Genomic DNA, 23,650 nt, shown 5'->3' on the forward strand with positions numbered 1-23,650 from the left:
TCCCCAATTTTCTAACGTTCTTCTAACGACTTTCTCAATGTGATCAAAAATGAAAGAAATAAAAAATCACTGAATCCGTTCCCGTTCACTGGCTATGAGAGTGAGATAGCAAGAGTGGAGCATGAGCAGTTGGAAGACTTCTCAAGTGGTCGGACACGGCGCAATTTTTATCATACGTGAACAGTCAAGCAAGTTGAGCACATGGCATCATGTGCCTGTGAGTCTTTAACGGAAAATTCGCGCAGAGTGGTCAAGTTTTCGGGAAAATCCGCACAAGAAAATTGATCAAGTGCTGAGTTCCGTCTTTACAATGGCGATTCAGTAATTTTGTTAATAAAAGAAGGAACCTCTGAAGGATTTTAAAAACCGCGAGTGGAGCAAATTAATAGATTTTCTTTTTTAAATTCTTTTAAAAAAAAATAAAAAAGATTTTTGAAAAAAAAAAAGTTCTGGATTGAGTTTAGGAGAAAAAGTGCAAAAGAGTAGTGAAATATATATTTCCTTTTTTTGGGCATTCGTGCGTGAAAGATCCCAATACATGTGAGTGAGTGGTTAAAAGTGATCGAATGGTCCAGGGAAGTGACTGTGCGGGAAATAGGAGACTTAAGGATACTTCTCGTTTTGCCAATATGATGGACGTTGGCATGTACGGCAATCACTCAACCCACCCTGGTGGCTTCCAGAGCCCCGATGCCACATCCACAAGCTACGCTTCCTACTTCCAATCCACCCACCACCATCCTACACCCCATTTGAGCATTATTCAGTCGGGTGCGGCTACGGATGCTCATCAGGCGGCTGTGACTGAGTATTCGGGGCATGGAGGAGCACCACAGGCTGGCTCTGGTCAACCTGTCGTGTCCACAGCCGGCGGGCACCTCTACACATCCCACCCACACCTCTACAGCCCCTCAGCTGCTGAATATGGCATCACAACCACCGCCAATAATTCTCCCACTGAGGGATTCTACGATACTGACCATCAGCCATATTTCCCTCCGACGGCTACCAACGGGGCACCGCCTCAGGGTAACACACTACCCGAATCCCACATCATCAGCTCTGACAATGGGCTCAGCTACACCAACTTGGACTACATCTACGGACAAAATCACGGCACCCCCACTGCCACAGCCAGCCCCTACCTTCAGGGTAGTGGAGAAGAGAAAGTACCCCTAAGTCACTATCAGTTAGGCGATGAGATGCTCCCCACGGGTCATCATCAACCAAATACAGCCAATTGGCATCACCATCATCATCCCTCCTACCTTGAGAACAGCGTTAACCACCCCTTTGGACTGGGACAGATGCCCGCCGGGAATCAAGCGTCCGGGCAGATGGGCCATATGCCATCCTCAGCAATGCAAGGATCCCCACCGGTGCAGCATCATCAGCAACAACAGCAGCAGCAGCAGCAACAGCAGCAAAATCAACAAAATATCACCACCTTCAAGTGGATGCAAATCAAAAGAAATGTGCCAAAGCCTCAAGGTGAGTTAACTTTCACCCCTAAATTATTGATTAGAAGTACATAGAAGTTTCTTTTGCAATTTTAAAGCAATTTCTCGGTCACGAAGACACTGTTCTTGTTTAACTACCTACAAATTCATTTTCAGTGTGGTGTAATTCAGGAAAAAAATGTTTTAGGGGATTTTTCTATATATTTAATTTATTAAAATAAAACGATCTTTAAGAATTTCTTAAGTTCTTCAATTAATTCAATTAATTATTAATTTGTTTTGAGTAAATTTATTTATTGCAAATTTTTAACTTTCGAATATTTTTTTAAAAAGATTTCAAAGAAATAATTTTTAAACAAAGAGAAAAATTCAAAATTTCCAAACTAATTAAAATCTTTTTGCTAAAATTTCCAGGAAACTTTCAAATTAAACCAGCAGGGGGTGACATAGATCATTTTTAGTGAAGTCAGGCAAATTAATAACTGCTGTCGAAAGTTGTAAAAATTTCCAGCCTTACATGGAAAATTAGGTATTTTAGACTCCATGATTAACTCTTTCACGTCTTTTGGGTCATATGTAGACCCAAACATGAAATATTTTGTTTTCACAATTTTTTTTTAAACATTTTGCCATTTTAAAAGATTAATAAACTTTACTCCATTTTTCCTGAAAATATTTGTAATTTTTTTTTTGAATAGATCATTCAAAATTGAAAACAAAGAGAAAGATAATAGTTCAATTTTTCATAATTTTCATTAATTTCATCGACCTTTTAAAATTCTGAAGAAAGTAATCTATCTAAAATACTAAATCTATCTGTCTACATAATTAAGCCTAAAATAATTAGACTTAAGAATATATAGAAAAAAAATCCCTGATTTAGTAAAAAACCTAATTATTTTCTTTGGAAAAACTTATTTTCTTGCGCAGCTTTTAATAACTTCTTGTAGAGATCTCATTGAATTTTCAAAATACCGATCTTTTCACCCAAAAATTCATCGGCAAACTTTCTCTTGAAATTTATCACTTCCACCTGTAAGTTTTTTTTTGAGTTTTGGTCTTCACGATCACAAAGTTTTGTTGTTACTTCTGAATGTCTCTCACGCGTGATGGTGCTATCTCAATTGTGAGGCCAAAGCCTTTCCTCATATTCCCCCAGAAGAGATCCACGCACAAAAATTAAACCTCTCCCCGTCGGCACCGTGAGACATGGTGGAAAAAATTCCGTAAATATCGACTTTATGATCGCATTTAATTGACAAGAAGCACGGCGCGTTCATGTTTCAATTCTTCAATTTTTCTGATGTGTACGCCATGGCTAAGTGACAGACGGATGATTCGGTGTGTCGTTTTAGCTCCTTCGCATGCGTGCTGGGGTCGAGCCGCCCCCCGTGGCCCCGCGATCACCTAGCCCAGGCGATGGATCAATGCAAGATCGCGCACATTTTGCACCAAAGACATTGTCTCATCTACTGTAGCGCGCACCACTTTTTGACGATGCCAGACACATCTGACACGCTGAATGATGTTGCCTGGATGATCATTTGGCGTCATCCGGTGTTTTTAATTCCACTTCCCCCATTCAGCACAAAAAAAAATTAACTCAACCAAAGATGATCTTCTTGGTGCGCAGAAACAAAGAAGAAAATCCCTTTAACAAAACTAAATTTTCTTTTCTATTTTTCTTAAAAAAAAACTTCAATGCGGAGGTGTTTTGTTGGTAAATAAATAAAAAGAAAAAATAAAAGAAATACAACAAAAAAAACCCTTGAGACACATTACACCTCAGGCAATTAATATGCAATTGAATTAATTAGTTGGGACTTCATTTGCATTCTCCCGAGGATCGTGCCGTGTCCGCGTGTGCAGAAAGTTAAATTCAATGTTGCGATAGGAATGTCAGGGTTTTTATAAGCGCAGTCAGCCTTCCCGATGTTGGACACTTACCATACATTTCATTTAACCCTCCACCCACCACCCCCACAGAAAGGGGGGTGTACCTTCGCGCGAGGGTAGATTTCTTCGTGTGATTTTAGATTTTGTCGCACCCGCAGTCGTGAGGGGTGATTAGGCCAATTTGAATACCACAACATTTCCCCACACCCCCTCGCACACAAACCACCATCCCCCATACTATGTGTAAGAAATGCCCCTATGCCACCCCACGCGAGCGTAAGAGAACTCAACCCGGGGCGTCTCGTGAAATTTTTGTGATCTCACGAGAAGTCAAGAACGGCTTAATCACGGACGAGATGTATGTAGTGGAAACATGCTAAAACCATAATCCGAATGTAAATTACACGACACTCTCGAGTGGCTACCCTTTTTCCACCCTCTGTGTGTGGTGTAGAAAAAAAAAACGTGGGGTGATTCTTGAACATTTGACACTCACGCAACCCTCAAAATGCCTCTCTCTTGGAAGCATTTCACTTTTTTTTTGACAAAAACACGCTCACTCTTTCACCCCAAAGTTGACCACGCATTGCTGAATTTTTCTCATTCATCCTCCCTTCCCAACCTCCTCCTTCGCAATCGATTTGATGCGATGAATCCCAGTTGAAGAAACAAGGATCAATTTCAAGTTTGTTTATACTGATATGTCGTAAAAAACACAAAATTCCTCAGTTTCATCTTCCAAAAAATGATTGATTTGTGCACCAGAGATGGGATATTATTCTCTACAAAATTACAAAAAAAATTGTGAATAAAAAGAAAATGTTTTAAATCGTATAAACATAATTGAAATAAATTAATTTGAAGAGCTAACTTTGTGTAAAAAGTTTTAAAGTTTCTTCTTCTTTCATTAACTAGATTTATATACCTTGATGGAGGCGCCTGGTAGCCAAAGAAATCAATGTAAAAAAAGATATTAAATAATTCTTTAAAAAATACCTGCATTAGTTCTGTTATGACTACCTATCTACCTTCATATTTCGATGGGGACGCCTGGTAATCAAATGTTTCAATGTAAAATAAATTCGCAATTGCAGTGGAGACGCCGGGTAAATTAAAAATAATTCAATAGTCCTAGAAATACGATCTGTACAATCATTTTAAAATTTTATTTAGTTATATAAATCGGTAATCTTAATATATAAAGCTGAAAAGTTTGTTTGTCTGTGGCACATGAACTCCTCCTAAACGGCTGGGCCGATCTTGATGAAATTTGGTGTGGGGGTAGAGGGGGTCAATGCGAGTTGCAAGCGCTATATGGGATTCCGCCCCAACCCCCCTTTATAGCGCCCCCACAGAAAAATTAATTTTATTCCATTTTCTACCTGCTGAAGGGTCAGATAACGGGATTTTTTTATTTTAAAAAATTTCTCGGGGTACCGTATTATTCATCCCTCTACTAATATACGCCCCCATTTTATAGCTTAAAATGGAGTTTGCTCACACGTGATTGGGGGCTCGGGTTGACTAGTTAAATATCTAAAAAAAAATTCTATGATACATCACCACCTAATGAATATTTTTTTTAACTTCTCTGCAAAAGAGACTTTTTTTTTTTAATTTGCTGCTCAGACCGACTCTGACCACAAACTAATGAAAAAATCTTTCAATTTTGACTATTTCTGACAACTTTCCATATCTGCTTCATCCGTAAAAATTTCTTCTTTAACCTTTTCTCCATTCTTTACGTTTGCTTTACACATAAAATCGTAAACAATAAGAGAAAACCTTTTGAAATTGCCCATCCACTGTGTTTTGTCACCGTAAAACTGGGTCTGTCGATCAAAGACAATTTTTGGTGGCAAAGACATCGACTCCGGAGAAATTTGATCTGAATGGGGAGTTTTTTTTCGGCGCGGTCAAGAAATCACTCCGTGGTATCTTCTTCGATGGAGATGTCCCAACAATTTCACATTCATTCCATGTGAATCATGCGGAAAATGCTGCCATAAATAGTGAGTGAAAACGAGATGGGAAAAAAGTGGGATTTTTCACCAATTTATTGGGCTTCATTTCGCTTTTATAGTGACGGAAAACCACAAAGCGAGTGGCTCCCCTATAGATTGGCGTGAATCAGCATGAGAGTGTGGCAATGGAAAGTAAATATTATGCAACCGCACACGGAAAATTGATATATTTGCTCACTAAAAGGGACTCCCTGTATTTAATCCCTTAAAATCATTGCATTAGCGTTTAAAGTTGCACAAAAGTGCGCATATAGGAGAGAAGGGGGCCTTTCCCACACAATCTATATATAAAATAAGTAAATTAAATAGAGGCCGAAGACAATTAAATTCTCCCATCGTTCCTGCCCATCATCATCTCAACAGTGAGCTAATCTCTTAACTTCATCTCCACACACACACCATTCCTCCCTGTCTTTTGTCCATTGGCGCGATACTTTTTTGGTAATTAATTCAACAACTACCGATGTCTTCACCACAGAGCAGATCCCACAAAAATTCATACCCATCTGCTCATGGTGTGTCGTCTGAAACATCTCTCGGTCCGCTGAATTCATCCAAAAACTGTATGCTCTGGATGATGGAATTCTTTGACGAACATTCAATGGATTCGGGGCACCGAAAAGAGTCACACACCGGGGCCCAGACAAGAAGTTGTCTATTTGAGAATTTGTCAACATTTGAGCACCAATAAAACAAAATAACGTCCCACACATCCTGTCTCGCACTATCGATACATTATTAATGCATTAAAAGTCTCACGCGCACCTCATATTAATCCCAGAGAGATCCCAAAAGAGTCATCAAGCACAAAAATCTCTCATTCAATTTTTTTCTCATTCTACAGATCCAATTTGTGGACGTAATTGAGCATTTTTTAGAGGATTTTTTTATTTGGCCAGAAATATCAATTATTATTTACTTGATTTATTTTTTTTTATACAAAAAATATACCATAAAACCCCTAAAACTACCCTCAATATTTAATATATTCGATTTATTTACACGATAGCAGTTTGGTAATTAAATACCTTCCATTTTAGCTGTGATTCTTTCGAAGAAAAGAATAGCACAGCTTCTGTGTACCACCTAAAATGCAAAGTCATCAGATCGGGCTCAAACTTGGTATGAGCACGAATTAGGGTCCCCACATTCCAAAAAACGTATGTCAAAAAAAAATTTTCCGGCCGTCCGTCCGGCCGGCCGTTCGGCCGTAGTATAACACTGAATTACAAAAGAACGGTAATAGATAGAGACTTGCGGTCAACGGCAAAGTATAAATATCGACTGGAAGACATTCAATTATGAGGTCAAATCCACCCCCCCACCCCTCCGTCCGCCATTTTGAATAACCCCCAAATTTTGTTTTGCTTATATCTCAGCCGCTATTATAGCTAGAGGTCTGAAATTTTGATATGTTGTAGGGGCCATCAAGACCTTTTCAACGATACCTCATTTTCGAAAATCGGTCAAGCCGTTTAGTCAATATGGCCGCCACAATTTTTCATCGAAAATCGACCATAACTCAAAAACGGCTTGACCGATTTTGATCAACCCGGGGTCAAATGAAAGCTTCCAACAAATCCTACAACTCTCTAGAACATTGGAAGTTTCAAAAATGACCGCTAGGGGGCCAAAAATCAAAAACAAAATTTTCGATGAGTTTTCGATGACTATCTCGTAAACTGCACTATGCATTTTCTTCAAATTTTGATATGTTATAGCTGACTATATTATCTAGCTCCATGCCAAAATTGAAGAAAATCTATGTCGCCGTTCTCGAGATATAGCCTTCCAACTTTGACATGTCATATCTCGGGATCTACAAGTCCGATTTTGATCAACTCAAGCGCAAATGGAAGGTTTCGTGTACCCCTACAAATGTCTAGAACATTGCAATTTCGAGAAATGGCCGCAAGAGGCGCTAAAGTTAATATTTTGCATATCCAAAATTTTTAAGTCGAAATATCTCAAAAACTGCACTATGCATTTCGTTAAAATTTCAGTATGTTATAGCTGAGGTCAAGACCTTTCCAACGATAGGTCATTTAAGAAAATCTATGGAGCCGTTCAGGAGATATAAAAGTTTTAATTTTTTATTTAATTAATACGCAAATTCCTAGGCGCCCCGCGAAGCGGGGCGCCTTATATATAAGGTATATGAATATAAATGCAGAGGAAAATATAACGGTAAAATATAAATATGTATAGTTGCATGTTTAATTAGTACGCTAACTATTTGGCGCCCCGCGAAGCGGGGCGCCTTATATATAAGGTATATAAATATAAATGTAAATACAAAGTAAAATATAACGGTAAAATATAAATATATATAGCTACATGGTACAGATTAAGGAGAAAAGGGAATGTACATGGTAAGTTTCACTTACGGGCTGTGATTCTTCCTTCAGAGGCCAAGTTAAATATATGTAAATGCAAAGTCTAATAGATAGCTGCAGGGTATGGATTAATCAGATAAGAGAATGTACTGGTAAGTTTCACTTACGGGCTGTGATTCTTCCTTCAGAGGTCAGTTTAAGTGTGATATTTGATATAAGTTTGGTGGTGCAAACTCTGGGGAAGGATGACTCGCGCCACGAATCACAGCCAATGCGCGAGTTAGCCTTCCCCCAGAGTCTGCACCACCAAACTTATATCAAATATCACACTTAAACTGACCTCTGAAGGAAGAATCACAGCCCGTAAGTGAAACTTACCAGTACATTCTCTTATCTGATTAATCCATACCCTGCAGCTATCTATTAGACTTTGCATTTACATATATTTAACTTGGCCTCTGAAGGAAGAATCACAGCCCGTAAGTGAAACTTACCATGTACATTCCCTTTTCTCCTTAATCTGTACCATGTAGCTATATATATTTATATTTTACCGTTATATTTTACTTTGTATTTACATTTATATTTATATACCTTATATATTTTTCGTTGTTGTGAGTGGTAAATTATCAAGGGGTTAATAGCTTTGATTTATTAACGGATTTTTTTTCTTCTGATTTTTTCTTTATTCTCACATTTCTATTAAAGAATAATTTTGTAAAATTCTTTAAAGCAAAAAAAAGTTTCTTTAGACGAAAGTGGATTTTATCCTCGAAGTGAATAAACTCCTTTTTTCCAAAAAAAAAAACTGACAACAATCTCTTTGAAAAAATCCTCATTACTTTTTTGCCATTAAAATCTAATAGTTAGAATATTTTTAACAGAATTCTCTTCGTTTTTTCTCAAAAAAAAAAAAAAAACATTTTCAATTAATTTTCCCGAATTATCAACCTCTGGGTGAAGGAAAATCTCCTTTACAAGTCTGAATAAAACTTGGACTAAAAAAAGCTAAAACAGAACCAATTTAGGCTGATGGCATCGTGAAAATAAAATATCAAACGATACAAGCGTGGGGTGCGACAATAAAACAAAACTAAATTAGTTTCATCAATAGCTGATCAGTTTCATTGATTATTTAGTTGGCATATATAAATTCGAGGAAAGTGTTACCTTTTCCTGTGCGGGAGACCTTTTCTTCCACACCGGGAATGGTCAACAAGCGTCGTTGAGGTTTCTCCTGCATATCATTTGAATCAATTACCCTATTGATGAATGGATTAATTACCCTGTGTGGGCAACCGAGGGGGGGACCACGCGGTTTTTGGTCGCCTTGTTTGCCCGAATGTCGCGTGTTTGAGGGCAAAAGAGCACAATATTCAATATCGTGACGACGATGGTTGTACACGAAAAAAAAAGAGTGCTGTCCAACACGTAAAACAGACGGGGGATCATAAAGTACACGAAGAGAAATATCCCACATATAGTATTTTGAGTAGTTTGTGTGTACATTATTAGCAAGTTGGGCCAATTTTCACGTACAAGCTGGGTGCGTGTCGCAAACCACCCCCTTATTTGGACACCTTCTCCCCCTTCATTCACATTATATACCTTCCAGGTAATTCGATAAATGTCGTTAATTAATTTATTGCGGAAAATCTCGTCAATGCTTCCACTCATTGGTATTTGCAAGTCATTCGTGGGCTATCCCGTGAGATATTTCACCCCCGCACACAATGAAGTTGACCCCCTGGCATTTTTCCCGGTTGTGGTCGATATCGCAAATAAAAGCTTTTTTTCGTCGTACTCCCACCACCCCCAAGAGGTAAAAGAAAAAAAAAACACTTTACCACCTAAAGTAAATATTGCTTGAACCACGAATTGACCAAGAGAAAAAGTCTTTCGTGTGAATGGCCAGTGAAGATAAGGGGCGAAGAAAAACCATCGAAATTTTTCTTATAGCGAAATACATATTGACACACAAAATGGCGCAAGAACGGGGGTGAAAGTCATTTCCTACGCCTCGATGGATGGAATTTCCATTAAGTTCTTTTCCAATTTTCTTTGACACTCTCACTGTTGCCTCAAAAGCTCGCACCAATTTTATTATTATATGGAAAAATAAACAGTATGTCACGGGAGGGGGATGGAAAACATTTGCACACCGTGGGGGGGGGGGTGTCACTACCACCCCTTTTTATCCCACACACATCCACACAAGATTCACCCAAAAAGGCAATTTGGTAATTGAAATTTTTTGACTGACGTGTGAAATTTTTCAACCACGAAAATTTTTCTAGGGTATTTCATTGCTGCAGAAAAGAGCTTTCCTTACGAAGAGGGGGGTTGTTCACAAGAGGCAGAGCAATGGCGTTATCCTCGTCATACACCATAACAAAATACATATATTCCCGTGGATGGAAAAATGAGAGCAAAGAGGGAGAAAAAAAAAAGTCGGTGATCCGTCAAGTTGTCATTCTGTATTACCCGAATTAAGAATGCCATTGAATTGGTGCGCAGATGGAGAGCCAAACAGAGATGATGGGAAGAGAGAACATAACTTCCCCCTTTTTTTGGCTGGACGGAGGATGCAATCCAAAGGGGACTTCACAGAGAGCATTGTTCAGCTCTCTCTTAGCTCTCGAGATTAGGGATTCTTTTTTTTTTTTGGGTGTGCGCTGCAAGAATATCGTCAAAGGGCGGGGCGAATTGTATTGAATTATATACATACATATTCTACCAAATATATCTGCGACTGTTGACAGCAAAAAGAGGCATAAAAACATATAATGAAAGCTCAAATAGGACCCTTAACATATTTAATGAATTTCCTTTATTAAAAATTTAAACGTTTTGCAAGGAAAACGTTGTGAATTTGGAGAATTCTTTCTTTTTCTGCTTTTTAAATTTTAGGGCTGTTAAAATATAGCCTTTCTATATCTTAAAATATTATAATTTTAAGTGTTTTAAAACTTTTTTTTTTCTAGAAAGACAAAAGAATATAGGTTTTAATTTTAGTAGCTTTTAAAAGCTTTGCAAGAAAAGCTTTCTAATTAAAAATAAATTTGTTTTAGAAGACAAAATATTTAAGATTTAAACTAATGTTGACGCTTTACATTATTTACCTTATTGTGACGCAGAAAAAGACTAATTGAGACTCTATTCCCCTTTTTGCGACTCAACTCTTTTCTTATTTAGACTCATCCTTTACCTTATGGTGACTCAATTTTTTACTTATCTGTACTACAAAATATCTAATGTAGCCGCGAGTTTTAACTTAAGGCGACGTTAAAAAAAAGTAAGACAACGAGTATTTTAAATGAACAGAATCTTATTAGTGGAATATTAATCCATCAAAGAAAATCTTTTTGTTTGTTTGTGAGCTAAGTCTAAATAAAAGAAAAGTTGAGTCACAAAAAAAGGAATTGAGTCTCAATTAGTATTTTCTAAGTCACGATTAGATGGAGCCAATATTTAAAGATTTTCCTTTAATAAATTATTTTAATTTTTAGATCTCTTTTCTTTTCTTTTTGTAATATTGAAAGCTTTGCAAGAAAAACATTATGAAAGATTTGTTTCAGACGTTTTATAAAACAATAAATTAAAGAATTCGTAATAAATATTTTTAATTTGAATCAATGATCGATAAACAGTTATTTAATAATTTTTATTTTAATTTCTCATTCATATTGAACCTCTCTAATCTTTTCGTTAAACAAAAAATCTCCAAAAATTCTCTAATGAACATAAATTTTAAAAAAAAAACGCTACGAAAATTTTAAATCTTTTTCTCAAGCCTACATAGAGCTTTTTAAGCTGAATTTTAAAGCTAAACATATAATTTTTTTCTTACAAAAAATTAGTGAAACTTACATCATCCCCTTAAGATCAAAAAGAAGAAAAAGCAATTTCATGTCCGTATTAGATTTGCTCGCACACCCTCTTCAGGTGAGTTACGCGGAGATTGTAAATTTATTGCGAAATAATAAACACGAAAAAACCAGTAGCCAAAATAATTTACTGTGTGAAGGTACACGCGATAAGGTGGTCAAAAAAGTATTGATAAGAGCCCAAAGAGAAGAGAATGAAAATATGAGATAACAATTTTGTCGCGCGGTGGTTTTCCATCAAATTGCTCGATTTCGTGATGCGATTTTAATGGGTTTTTGTGCTTTGCGTTACACACACAATTTTTCTTTTGGGTGAAGAAAAGTGAAGAGACCTAGCGATGCTGGTACGTAGTTTAGAGGTACCTACAAATTTTATTAGTTGTTGAATTGAATGGCAATTTGGCGGCAATTGTTGGGGAGATAAAGCACAAACCGAAATAAAATCATAAATAACTCACGTGCCAATAGAGGTTGAATGGGTGATCTCGCGCAGTGGAAGAAAATGGCATAAGATTGACAAATTGATTGGCAAATTCTTTATGCTCCCTGATGGATGTTTTGTTTCTCATTTTAAATAAAAAAGAGGTGGCCGCACGCGGTGTCATATCACGTGTTGTAAATCTCGAGACTATTTTTATTTTTCTTGACTCTTCTTATCACAGCTAAAAAAGAAAAGATGCGTGGAAAAATTCAAGAAAAAACGCATATTGAGGAAAATTTCCATGTGATATTGAAAAACCAGGTGGGCGGTGTTTTTGGGCCAAGAGGGGGCTCTTCTTTTGGAGGGTATTCTTTGGGATTGAAAAGGTGTGTTTTGTCGAGCAGGCCCACGGGTTTTGCGGAGGCATGTAAGAAGTTAAGAAGGGATTACAAATTGACTGCTTTATGGGCAGAAAGACTCGGCACTTAATACCCTTGTACACAGAACCCGCGATGGACTGAAATGATATGATATAACCACCATACATACTTTTTGGACACAGTATCGCCCACAATAATCATCATCCGATGACCTTTGAGCACCTTATCGTCCTTTACCTTATCGCCAAATTCACCGCGGAATTACTTCAGGGAGGTAAATTCTGCGGGAATCTTCATGGAAATACCCTCTGCGTTAACATTCTTTGTTTAACGGACTTTGACTTCTTTCCACGATTTTTTTTATCTTTAGCAAAATAAATTCCAGGAAAACCCGGAAAAGCCCTCGATGGATTTTGAAGTGGGAAACTGGAGCGGATGATTTTATAAATGAATTATAATTGGATGAAATGAAACACACAAACTAAATTTAGATTATCCCGCACATCCCACACATTAGTCCTCCGCCCCAATTCATTTCCTCGTGTGTCACTGCGGGCCCCATCCATTAATTAGCACTGTCAAATTAGTTATTTGTAACCACTAAACTGAATGGCATCTCCTGGGCCTCTGGTGAGGGAGGATTGCCTTCTTCTCCACAACGGCTATATGCTGGTTGGGGGCGAATCAATAAAAAGGGTTGTTCAGCCGACCAAATTGCTAACAAATTTCAGAGATGTCTTCCTCCTTCTTCATGCAGTTGAGAAAGTGTCCAAAAAAGAGTAATTTATCTCTCAAAGAAACAAGGAAAGGTTCTCAGAAAAGAAAATTCTCTCAATTTCGCGGAAAGAATCCCAGAAAACAAAGTGATTGAACCAATAAATGTTAAATCATGATCGAATCAATTAGATTGATCAAACAATGATCAATAATTGATAAATCAATTCAGTTAGTTTATGTATTAATAATTGACGGATAATTTATTAATCTCAGGTCAATTCTGATTGCTCAATAATTGATCCTTTAGGTGATCAAATGACTTAATATTAGTCAATTGTACCTCAATCAATTTTTGATCGTGTATTGATCAACTATTGACCAAAAATTGTTTCTGAAATTTGTTTTTGTATGAGTAATATTCTCCTACCGGGGACATCAATACAGTGGAAGCATGTTTAAAAGAAATTAAATCTTTTCCCAAAGCTTTCGGCTTAACCACGCCTTCCTCAGTGGTAAGTTTTCCAATTATTTGAACCCTTGTCAACAATCTCCTTCTGCTTCTCTGGCATTTTATATCGGCAGGGAAAGTTTTCACTAGATTTACCACAATTTTTCTTCTTTTTCTTTTTCCGCGAAGTGAAACGCACAGTAACTAATCAAAAAGTAAGTGTTTGTGAAAGTTTTGTATCAATCTTTTGATCAATTAATGCTCAAATATTGATCAATTAGCTTTGCGAAGAGGCAATGTCGTAACCAATGTGGATTATCCGAGGTGCGATTATTATTAATTGATATTGATCAATTAAACAATTTATGCTCAATCATTGGTCAATTTTCGCGCAATTATTTGGCCTCTTTTAATATTCCGCTTAAAAAAAACAATAGAACCGGATATCTGACTATTTATCAAAAAAAATTTACTAACATATTTCATTTCTTAAAAAATCTTGATCTTTACTGATTGATCATCAATTGATCAATAATTGAACTATTATTGCGTATAAATTAGATTAATCAACAATTGTGCAAATATTGTGCAATCAATCGAATAGATCAATAATTACATACATATGTTCATTGATTCAATATTGAGAAAATTTGGTTTACTGGGAAATTATGAAGAAATTTAATTTCACCAAAGAGCCTTTAAAAAACTGAAGCCTTTAAATTCTTTTTCTCAGAAAAAAGTAAAATAAATATCTCTATAAGCGACTCATTGGACTTTCCCCTCTCAGCAACTTTATCAATAAAAAAAATGATATTTCTGTCCATTGCTCTTAATCCGTGTGGTGCTGCTTAAAAGAAAATCCAACAATTGCTTGGTAAGAAGAATGGGATTGAAAACGTGAGTAAGTCCCAAGAGAATGATATCAGTTTTTGGAGATAAAGCATCTCTCCACGATAACACCGTTTGGACTAAAATAATATTGAGGTGTAAAAAAAATAAGCATGTAGGCTGAAGAGATATAGGGGTTTCGGATTTTCCCAATTTCTTCGTGGTGATTGCAGCCACTATCGCCAATTGGATTGTGTGTGGATTTTGCCACGCATCCACGTGGATTAGCCCGTGGGCTTAGCTTGTAATCCCTGGCGAGAGGATTGAGCGTGGGGATATCGCGATGTAATTCAGGGGCTAATTCAAACGAACCTTGATGACCCAGCTGATGAGGAAGTTGCACAATGAGGGCTCCTTGAGAAGGTGTTGGCGTTCGTGACTTGCACGGTCACATGGCGCACGTGACTCCTCCACCAGAGTACTCAAAGAGATAAGCCACTACAGTGAGACGAGCTGATAGACAGTCGAGAGCCCAATATAAAAGAGACATCACGACTTTGGAATTTTTTTTCCTTATCAATCAATTGAGGAGTCATCGTATTGGGAAGTTGGTGGTGCACTTGAGCCACGCACCACGATTACCATCTCTCGCAGTCATCCGTCTAAGCGAAAGGGGCACGGCAGCCAGGTAGGCATCCTCCCTACATTTGGCCAGTAGCCATCACGATGTGTCTTCAAATCCCTATCGCGCGGTGCAGGAAGAATTTGCATTACTCATGTTCTCCCCAGCATATTCTCAAAGATATGTTGTAGTTTAAAACCTAAAAGATCAAATTGATCCAACGATGGTATGTTTGTTTAGCCGCATTGCCTACAATTGGATGTGTCTGCACAGAGGGTATAGGAAAAAGTTGTTTGAACATTTTGATTTATGAGCTGGACATGGTACAAAATGAATCTTGACAGACGCGATAGACATCGAATTTATTTCCAACCTCTCTCGCACTTCATTTTACCTACAAAATCTCAAATACTCTGAGAAAGAGAAGGAGAAAAAAAGCTGCGAGAAGATGCGCATACATTCTGCACCGCATGGAGTTCTTTTGCAAGAAACAAATCAATTAATTGAGTCATGATGTGAAGTAGCAAAATGGAAAGAGAAAAGAAATGTTTCGAAACATCATTCGGGTGTGGGTCAAAAAATCGAGAAAACTCCCGTGAAGACCCTCATTGGTAAAAATCAATCAAACAATTGGTCAATATGCTTCTGGCCATGCTGTTACCATCTCAAATGCACGTCATTCTTCGCCTGAATTGCAAGAATCTTGGAAGAGGTTTGAAAATTTCAATGAAAGTCTTGTGAAAGTTTCATTTACTTGAAAGGGAAGATTTCATTTTTTGAAGAAATTAAATTCTTAAGAAAATTTTATTGACAAACAATCAATGAATATTTTCTTATTATAAAATTCTCATTTCTTTTAGAATCTTATGATTTATGATTTTTTTTATTGAAAATATTGCTTAAGAAAAAAATCATTTATCAATTTTAAATCTTGAGGACGTTGAGGATGAAATTTTAATTTAAAAGAATTTTAATTTATTTAACTAAAATTATTAAGAATTTTGCCAAAAATTATTCTTCCTCGAAAAAGAATAATTTCCCCTTCAAAAGTGAATTTATTTTACAACCCTTTAACCCTCAAATAAATTTTCAAATATTTCCTCAACCCTCTGCCAAAATTCCAAAGTTAATCGAGACATTAATTAAGTGACCAATCTTCATCCCTTTCTGGTCCATCTTGACCATCTGCCTGGTATAGGGTTAAAATCCCGTCACATTGACACATAACATGCGCCTCTATTTAATTCCCATGCACACACAGACGAAATGAGATTTTCCTCACCCTCACCGCAGTCTTTTCACCTTTTTTTTCCCCAAATGTGAATGTTTATTAAACCATCAAAATCGAATGATCCATTTCGACAAGCGCGTCACTGATAACACTGGCGCCGAATCTTGTGTTTGCTGTCACAATGGAATGCCATAATCAACGTTCCACGCATTATTTATTAACTCTTCACTGCACTTTTTTTATGTCCCTTCAACACTTGAGGGAGGAATGAAAGTCTGACAAAAAATGCATTTTGATTTAATTTGTGGGGGTGTGAGAGAAAAAAATCCTCATTGATCTTTTGAATGGCTAATTGATGGACACGCGGTGGTGGCGAAGAGGGGAAAAAAAGCTCAAGAGGCGGGCAATTAAAGTAGCTGAGAGGTACTTAATGGTCGTTTAAATTGATTTTGATAGATAAATTCATAATACTCGTGATGAATGAGGCCCCGATGTGGGTGGAAAGTGTAACAAGTTGTTGAAGTCGATTATTCGGGCTGTGATGGAGGAGACGGAGCGGCTCTCTCGTTAATTTGCCTATATAGACACCTCAAACTGTTGAACAGGAAGCAAACGACCGGAACTGATTGATATCACCCTCATCAGCCTATGTAGTACGTTTTTTCAGGCAAAAATTATTGGTGTTCAATCACTTTTAACCAATTAGCGATGGACAAAGAAACAAGAGAACCAACAGTTTAGCTTTTACAAGATCTTATAGAATTAGAGGCTATTAATTGATCTTTTTTAGTGTTGTTATTTCAAGATGTTTTGATAAAGAAATTCTTAAAAATTTGAAGAATTCTTTTATAGGAGGTTTTAAAGAGTTTATTCGTCGCTAAATGAATCATGGTCTTGTTCAATTAGAATTCAGTAGAATATCAGATATTATCCAAGATAAGTTTAGCTGGAAAAAATTGACAAAAATCTACCTAAAAATGAGAATATTGACATCATAAATGTGTTTTATGTCTCAATGCTTTATGCATTTAAAAAGTCAAAAATTCATAATAGTGACGTCACTGTTTGCATTTTTAGACAAAACTTTGTAGACTCATCTCAGAATAAATTGTATAGGCATGCCTGACTTTTTTTAAAAACTGTTTTATTCGTTTCCTTATTCCTTTCTATTCAATATTAAGTATGAATAAATCCTGATTGTTTCCTTAAATGAAATCTTTACTCATCTATCGATGAATAAACTCCTTTTTGACCCTCTTAGCCAAAAGAATTAACAATTTATTTAAAGAAGTAAATTTTTCATCCAACATAATCAGTTAATTCCTTCTTTTACTAACTAAATGTTATTGTAGGACGATATTCCTACAGGGGCTATTAATTACCCTTAAATAGAGAGCTAACGGGTCCCGAACTGAATCGGACGAGCAACAGTGGGCTACTGAACCTATGAGTGCCTGATGAGCGGCATAGAGCTAACGACTCATCTCACTCTTTCACCCAGAGCAGTCCAACCCTTGACACACATAGTGCCACAGCTCAACATATAATACGGTAGAAGGGTTTCTCTACCGGGGCACATAGCATTGTTCTACATTATGTAAAACCGAATTTACATTGGAATGCACAAAGAAGCAGCACACTTTTCGTGCAACTACATTTTTTGGGCGAATGAAGGTGTTATCAGGGAAACAACATTATAAACAATTTTGACGATAAGGAAAACAGCTACTGGAAACGACTTTGTTTACACAAATAATATTTTTAGAAAAAAAAATACACTCTTGAGTTGATTTGGAAGGGACCTCAATTTTCCAACATTCACACGCAGAAAAATTGAAATTGTTGACAATTTTTGAACATGTGTAAAGTGTCAAGAACTCCATGTCACACCACCTTCCCCGGTCCCATGGGGCGAAGAGGTTTCAATATGTATATACGCTTCCGATAGTGGGGACTGATAGAGGTTCTATATGATTTTATTTACTCTCTCTAAACTGGAGGAGATCTCACACAAATGTGTCGCTTTGAACGGAAATATTTATCTTGTCCACAAAGAAAACCCCCAAAAGAATTAAAGAAAAAAAGGGGAGATTGAAGGTAAAAACATTCGGAAATCTTTGGGGAAATTTTTGGAAAAATTGAGAGAATTTTCTAAGGGGTGACAGCAACCCCCTTGGCATGCGACATTTGCAACCCCCTGTGCAGAAAGAAAGGAGCTTCGTCATGAATTTAAAGCTCCCAATATGATGATTTTATCTCTAATTTTGACTGACGTGTACAGAAAAACATTACGAAAAAAAAATTCTCGCACGAAAGCATATTGATTTTGTTGCGAGTATTAATTTCTTCCCTTCCTGCTTTGGGGCGATAATATGTATTTTTTTACGAACCCTCCCACTGAGAAAACTCGAGTTTTTCACCTTTTTAGTGAAAAAAAAATTACCCCAAAAGAGACGGAAGGAGGGGGAGGAAAAAATTCAAAAGAAAACGGAAAAAAAAATGTCTCCAAAGTAGTTCACACTTCCAAGAAGACAATCACCTTGGAGCATGGCGAAGAATTGACTGGTTGGACATCTTCGAATTTAATTAATTCTCAAAACCCGTAAAAAAGTGATTTATTGCATGCGTGGTGTGGACAACGTCATGAAGGTAGTTGACAAACACCAAATCTGACCGGTAGCGATCTATTAAGCTCATTGGCTCCTTTTTTTTGCCATCGTGAAGACCAAGAAAATGTTCGATTGTAATTTGATTTAATCGATTTATTTGTACTGCATCGAATGTGTGTGAGAAAATGATGGATGAGCTACTGAAAAATTCTTGATTGATATTTCCAATATTATCTCTCTTTCTCTTTTTGGCTTCTGTTTTTTTTTTATCTTTTTGCTGGAAAAGTGTCACACACATGCTCTTCTTCTCGGAGGTTGCTTGAACCCACCTTGAGAATCACATGAAATTGCAAAAGAAATTTCAACTGTCTTCCCCTTTAAGATCAATGCAAGATTAAATTGTTTAATCTTCAGGTTTAATCATTAAAGAAAAGAATTCAATGATTCGTAAAATTTGATCTTTTGCTTTCTTTTGTCCAGCTCCAAAATTAACTCCACCAATGCAGGACTATAGCAATCACACCCCACAGACATTGGATCCTTGCAGAGGGATGACTGCTCTATCGGGACTAGGTGAGTTTAATTCGCATTTAAAATTAATTTATAAATCTACAAAAAAAAATCATTTTTAATCACTTCTGGACCAGAAGTTTTGATGCTTCAATTTAAACATCTCAAAATCTAAACTTGAGAACAGAAGCAATTTGTTTTTGCTCTTGTATATGACTCCGAATTAAGACAAGAATTATTCATGAAAGATTTCATGATAAACCGACCATGGGAATTTGCAGAGATTTTTTGTTTAATTAATTTTTTTATTTTATAAATAATTAAATTGTTTTCTCTTTTTTCTGTTAAATTCCTCTCTCCTTAATCATTTTCTCTGCTTTGCAGGCCTCTCAGCCGCTTCTCAAGGAACCAACCCCCTGTTAATGAACAACAACAACAACACAGGAAGGACAAATTTTACGAATAAGCAACTAACGGAGCTGGAGAAGGAGTTCCATTTTAACAAGTACCTCACAAGAGCGCGAAGGATCGAAATTGCCAACGCTCTGCAACTCAATGAGACACAGGTTTCGTGTTTTGTTTTTCAATTAGAAAACTTATTCGCCTCCTCAGAAATAACAAAAAAAAATGATTAATGACGATGGAATTTCTTTTAGGTAAAAATATGGTTTCAAAATCGTCGAATGAAGCAGAAGAAGCGAATTAAAGAAGGTCTAGTCCCAGCAGAAGCACTCAGCCAAAGCCCAACCGGCACCGCAGCCTCCGCCACCAATGACACAAACCTTCCGGGCAGCAGTGAAAACAGCAGAGAATCAAATTGAGCGACGCTCAGTTCAACAGTACCCTCCCACTGAATTAGTCGCACGCCGGTTTTCCTGCGTGGGGCGAAGTGGAGGACCTTGAGTCGATTTCAAGCTAGTCTGTTATTTTTGGTTTTTTTTTAAACAATTCTTATTTCTTTCTTCCTCCTTATTGTGTTCCCCCACAGAGTTGTCTTTGGAGGAACAGCTGTTAACTTTATAAGTAGAGAAGATCCCAAGAGAAAGATTATAGCAAAATCACCAATTACTATTTTAAATTATATATCTAAAACTAAACTATAATGAGGGAAGTTGATGTTGATATGAACCACCAGAGAGAATAAATTGCATGGAAGAAGAGAATGATATCTATTCTTATCAGAAGTGTTTTCTTGTAAATATAGTTGCTGCAATTCCAAATAAAAACAACCTCCCATTTTAGTCAAAAAAAAAATTATTGTAAGTAGTTGGATTAAACAGTTCCTCAAACGAATTTAGAAAGAAAAATCTTCCCTCAAAAGTTCTAAAAAAAAAATGGAGAATAATTCCATGAAGAAGAAGGTCACACAATCAAATTTCTATAACAATCTAATACAGTTCTAACTATCTCTATAACTATTAAAAAAGAAGAAGAAAAACATTAATCTATTTAGTGATGGAAAAGCCATTTTCATGTACATAGACGTACCTTACCTATTAAATACTTTATGTAAAACTGCAGAGTAGTCACATTTTTTGAGACAACAAAAAAGTATTAATTAACAAGTTACTGATTTAACTTTAAAAAAAATCATGTAGTAAAACTCTTAAATATAGTATGTTTCTTCCTCAGGGATTAATGTACTACAATACATTACAAATTGAAGCATTGTAAAAGAGACGAAAGAGAAAAAATGAGAAACATGCCGTAGTTAAAAATAAAACTTTTCAATTAACAATTAAATTCTCTCCTGGCTGCTGTCTAACACCCATTTTTTTTATCGTCATCAAACTAACATTCCACCTGTGCTATGTTGGGCCTTTGAAGACATTATTAATGTGAGTTTTGTGTGTACATAGAGTGACAAACTGGTGGTGGGACAAATATCGAAATCGCACCTTTCACTTTTCAGCTGTAGCACCGCTGACTTTGGAACCTCACACCACAAACACGGCTAATTGGATAATTTTCATCAAACACCACCTTCTTTCACTCATCGCGGCTATAAATCAATCAGTTGGTGTGATTTTCATTCCCAGCAGCTTTGAAAATAAAATCAATTGCATTGAAAATTCAAATGTCGCGTCGTGCGGACACAAAAGACATCAATGCGGTAAAAAGCGACGAACCCGCGCAAGGAAGGAAATTTTGAAAAATATCAAAGAGCTCAATCAAATACCTGTTTCTCCCATGGAGGGACTATCAACAACCCAAAATTCCTCTCTCTCTCTCATATTCTTTCTCTTTGCCACAGACATGTGCAAAAGTGTTTGGGAGAAATGAAAAAAATTTCTTGAGACAGAGAAAAGGAGGTTATTCATTGTTACATGGACTCAACATGCGAAGGAATAGAATGATAAAATTCGAGGACTTTTAATTTATATTTAAATTACAAAAAAATAAATAAGAATAAATCACTAAAGAGACCAAAGTCAGGTTAAAGAGGTTTATCGAATTTATTCTACGAATTATCCCATAAAAATGCACCAAAAAACAATTTTATTATCATGGCTGATCAGATCACTAAAGATACCTCAGAAAAAATATTATAAAAGTTCAAACCGATTGGAAAAGCGAGAAAATGCACTCTGATATTTTTTAATAGCATGGAAAATTTTTCGTATTTCAGGATCAGGATATTTCGTATTGGTTTCAGGATCCAATACGTAATATTTTAATTATACTTTCAGAAAACTTTAAAATTTTCTCGAAAAATCGATCGGAAAATGTGAAAAATGCATGTGAATTTTCAATATTTTATTTTCCGAAGTCTCTTAATTGACAATCTTGTTGAAAAAAATTTTTTTTCTTGCACACTCTTGAGGGGAATTTTAGAACAAATCTGGTAATGTCCTTTTGCATAAAAATTTAAAAAATGAAGTCACTATTTTATTTTTCTCTCTTTTAACGTATGAAGCATTCATTGTCGTGATTTAATCTTATCAATGAATTTTGACAAAGAGTATTCGTCCATCAAATGTGACGTCATTTATTGCGTTTTAGAGAAGTCTTTGCGGTTTTGTTTTTTCTCAGAGAATCTTAGAGGAAAATAATAAATCTGCTAGACTAGTTCCAATTCTATTTGATCATTTCTTCTCTTTACATATAAAAATGAATAAACTCCTTTGATTTTTACCTAACCAAGACCAAGAAGACCTCTTCATTGAAAAAAAATATTTAGGCAATAAAAATATTTTTAAAGTAATTTTTTTCTCTATTTTTTAACTCTTTTTTTAAAGGTACATTTATTGCCCTCACTGTTTAATGCTGGCATAAGAAATTCTTTAGCGAGCAAACTAAGAAGAGCAACTTCGCTCCACCACAGAGGCCTCAGCTCGCTCTCGCATTTTTTTCGGCGCCTCGAGAGTGAACCATAAGACGGGGGACTTTCAGTCTGAGTGAAACCTTACCGCGAGGCAGTTCAATTGAATCGTCGTGCGCGTTTTAAGCCTTAAGACCACCGTGTGGCTCATTCACAAAATTCCCATTCACAGACGGTGGTGTGTTTGTTTGTTTGTGTGTGTGTGACGAGAAAAAAAAGTGGGTGGCTGTGGTACAAATTCTTCACGTCTCCCATCGTCAAATATCCAACGCGAAACCCGCGTACTATGTGGTAGAGTTCTAATTAGGTGCACAAGTGACAGTTTTAAACGGGATTTCTTGTGGGTGTTAGCACCAACCAAGTATGTGGCAATGTTTCATTCTTTTTTTTTTCTGTATGCATGTGACTGTTGTATAAGAAAAATCTGAGAGATTCACAAGAGAATCTCTTTCGAATTTCAAAGTATAGTCGAGTTTCCCTTTGTTGATTCAAAACCTTCATCATTGTTGCATTCAATTCGAAAAGGGGGAAAAAGTGGTTCGGGCTATTGGCATTCGTGACTTGTGGATTACAAGAGCGATCGATTGGAATGCTCTCTCACACCATTGATGGTCCAGTGATTTGGCGGGAAGAAGAAGTAAAAAAATATTATGTTTAACGTGCAACTGTGAGGATCTTTCACGCGTGGAAAGTGCAGCCTCATTCCACCGTGAGGATGATTTCTGGGGCCTTGCCTCGATTTTTTTTTGTGAAACCAAAATGCCGCCAAGGATGATAAATTATCGTCTCTCAAAGAAATGTTGAATATTGAGAAGAATTCTTAAGCTGCGTTGTTGAAGCTTTTGTGGTACTTTCTCTTGCCCAGTGCCCACATTTTTGTGAACCTGAAGGTTTTTTTTCTTCTTGTGTGTGATGTGCCTCCCGTTCGAAATCTTTCTCTTGTCGCGGTGTATAAATAA

General features: G+C 36.6%; 2 protein-coding genes and 1 non-coding gene across 3 annotated transcripts in view; all 3 read left to right on the forward strand.

The window, feature by feature from the left end:
* The first annotated feature begins 172 nt into the window (after window positions 1-172).
* On the forward strand, window positions 173-21,075 carry LOC129787878 (homeotic protein labial). Its single transcript, XM_055823704.1, has 4 exons — window positions 173-1,491; window positions 19,340-19,432; window positions 19,754-19,935; window positions 20,026-21,075. The coding sequence occupies exons 1-4, from the start codon at window positions 567-569 to the stop codon at window positions 20,188-20,190; spliced, it is 1,365 nt and encodes a 454-aa protein (XP_055679679.1). The 5' UTR covers window positions 173-566; the 3' UTR covers window positions 20,191-21,075.
* LOC129788222 (U4 spliceosomal RNA) lies at window positions 13,849-13,983 on the forward strand. Its single transcript, XR_008750335.1, has one exon. It is a non-coding gene; the product is annotated as a U4 spliceosomal RNA (small nuclear RNA).
* Window positions 21,076-22,760: 1,685 nt separating the features above from the next.
* LOC129787880 (chaoptin) overlaps window positions 22,761-23,650 on the forward strand; it is a 28,854-nt gene continuing 27,964 nt past the window's right edge. Inside the window, exon 1 of the mRNA XM_055823705.1 lies at window positions 22,761-23,052. The gene's annotated coding sequence lies outside the window, so the exon portion shown is untranslated. The remainder of the gene's footprint in view (window positions 23,053-23,650) is intronic.

The sequence above is a fragment of the Lutzomyia longipalpis genome, chromosome 1, assembly GCF_024334085.1.
Source record: "Lutzomyia longipalpis isolate SR_M1_2022 chromosome 1, ASM2433408v1".
Lineage (NCBI taxonomy): Eukaryota > Metazoa > Arthropoda > Insecta > Diptera > Psychodidae > Lutzomyia > Lutzomyia longipalpis.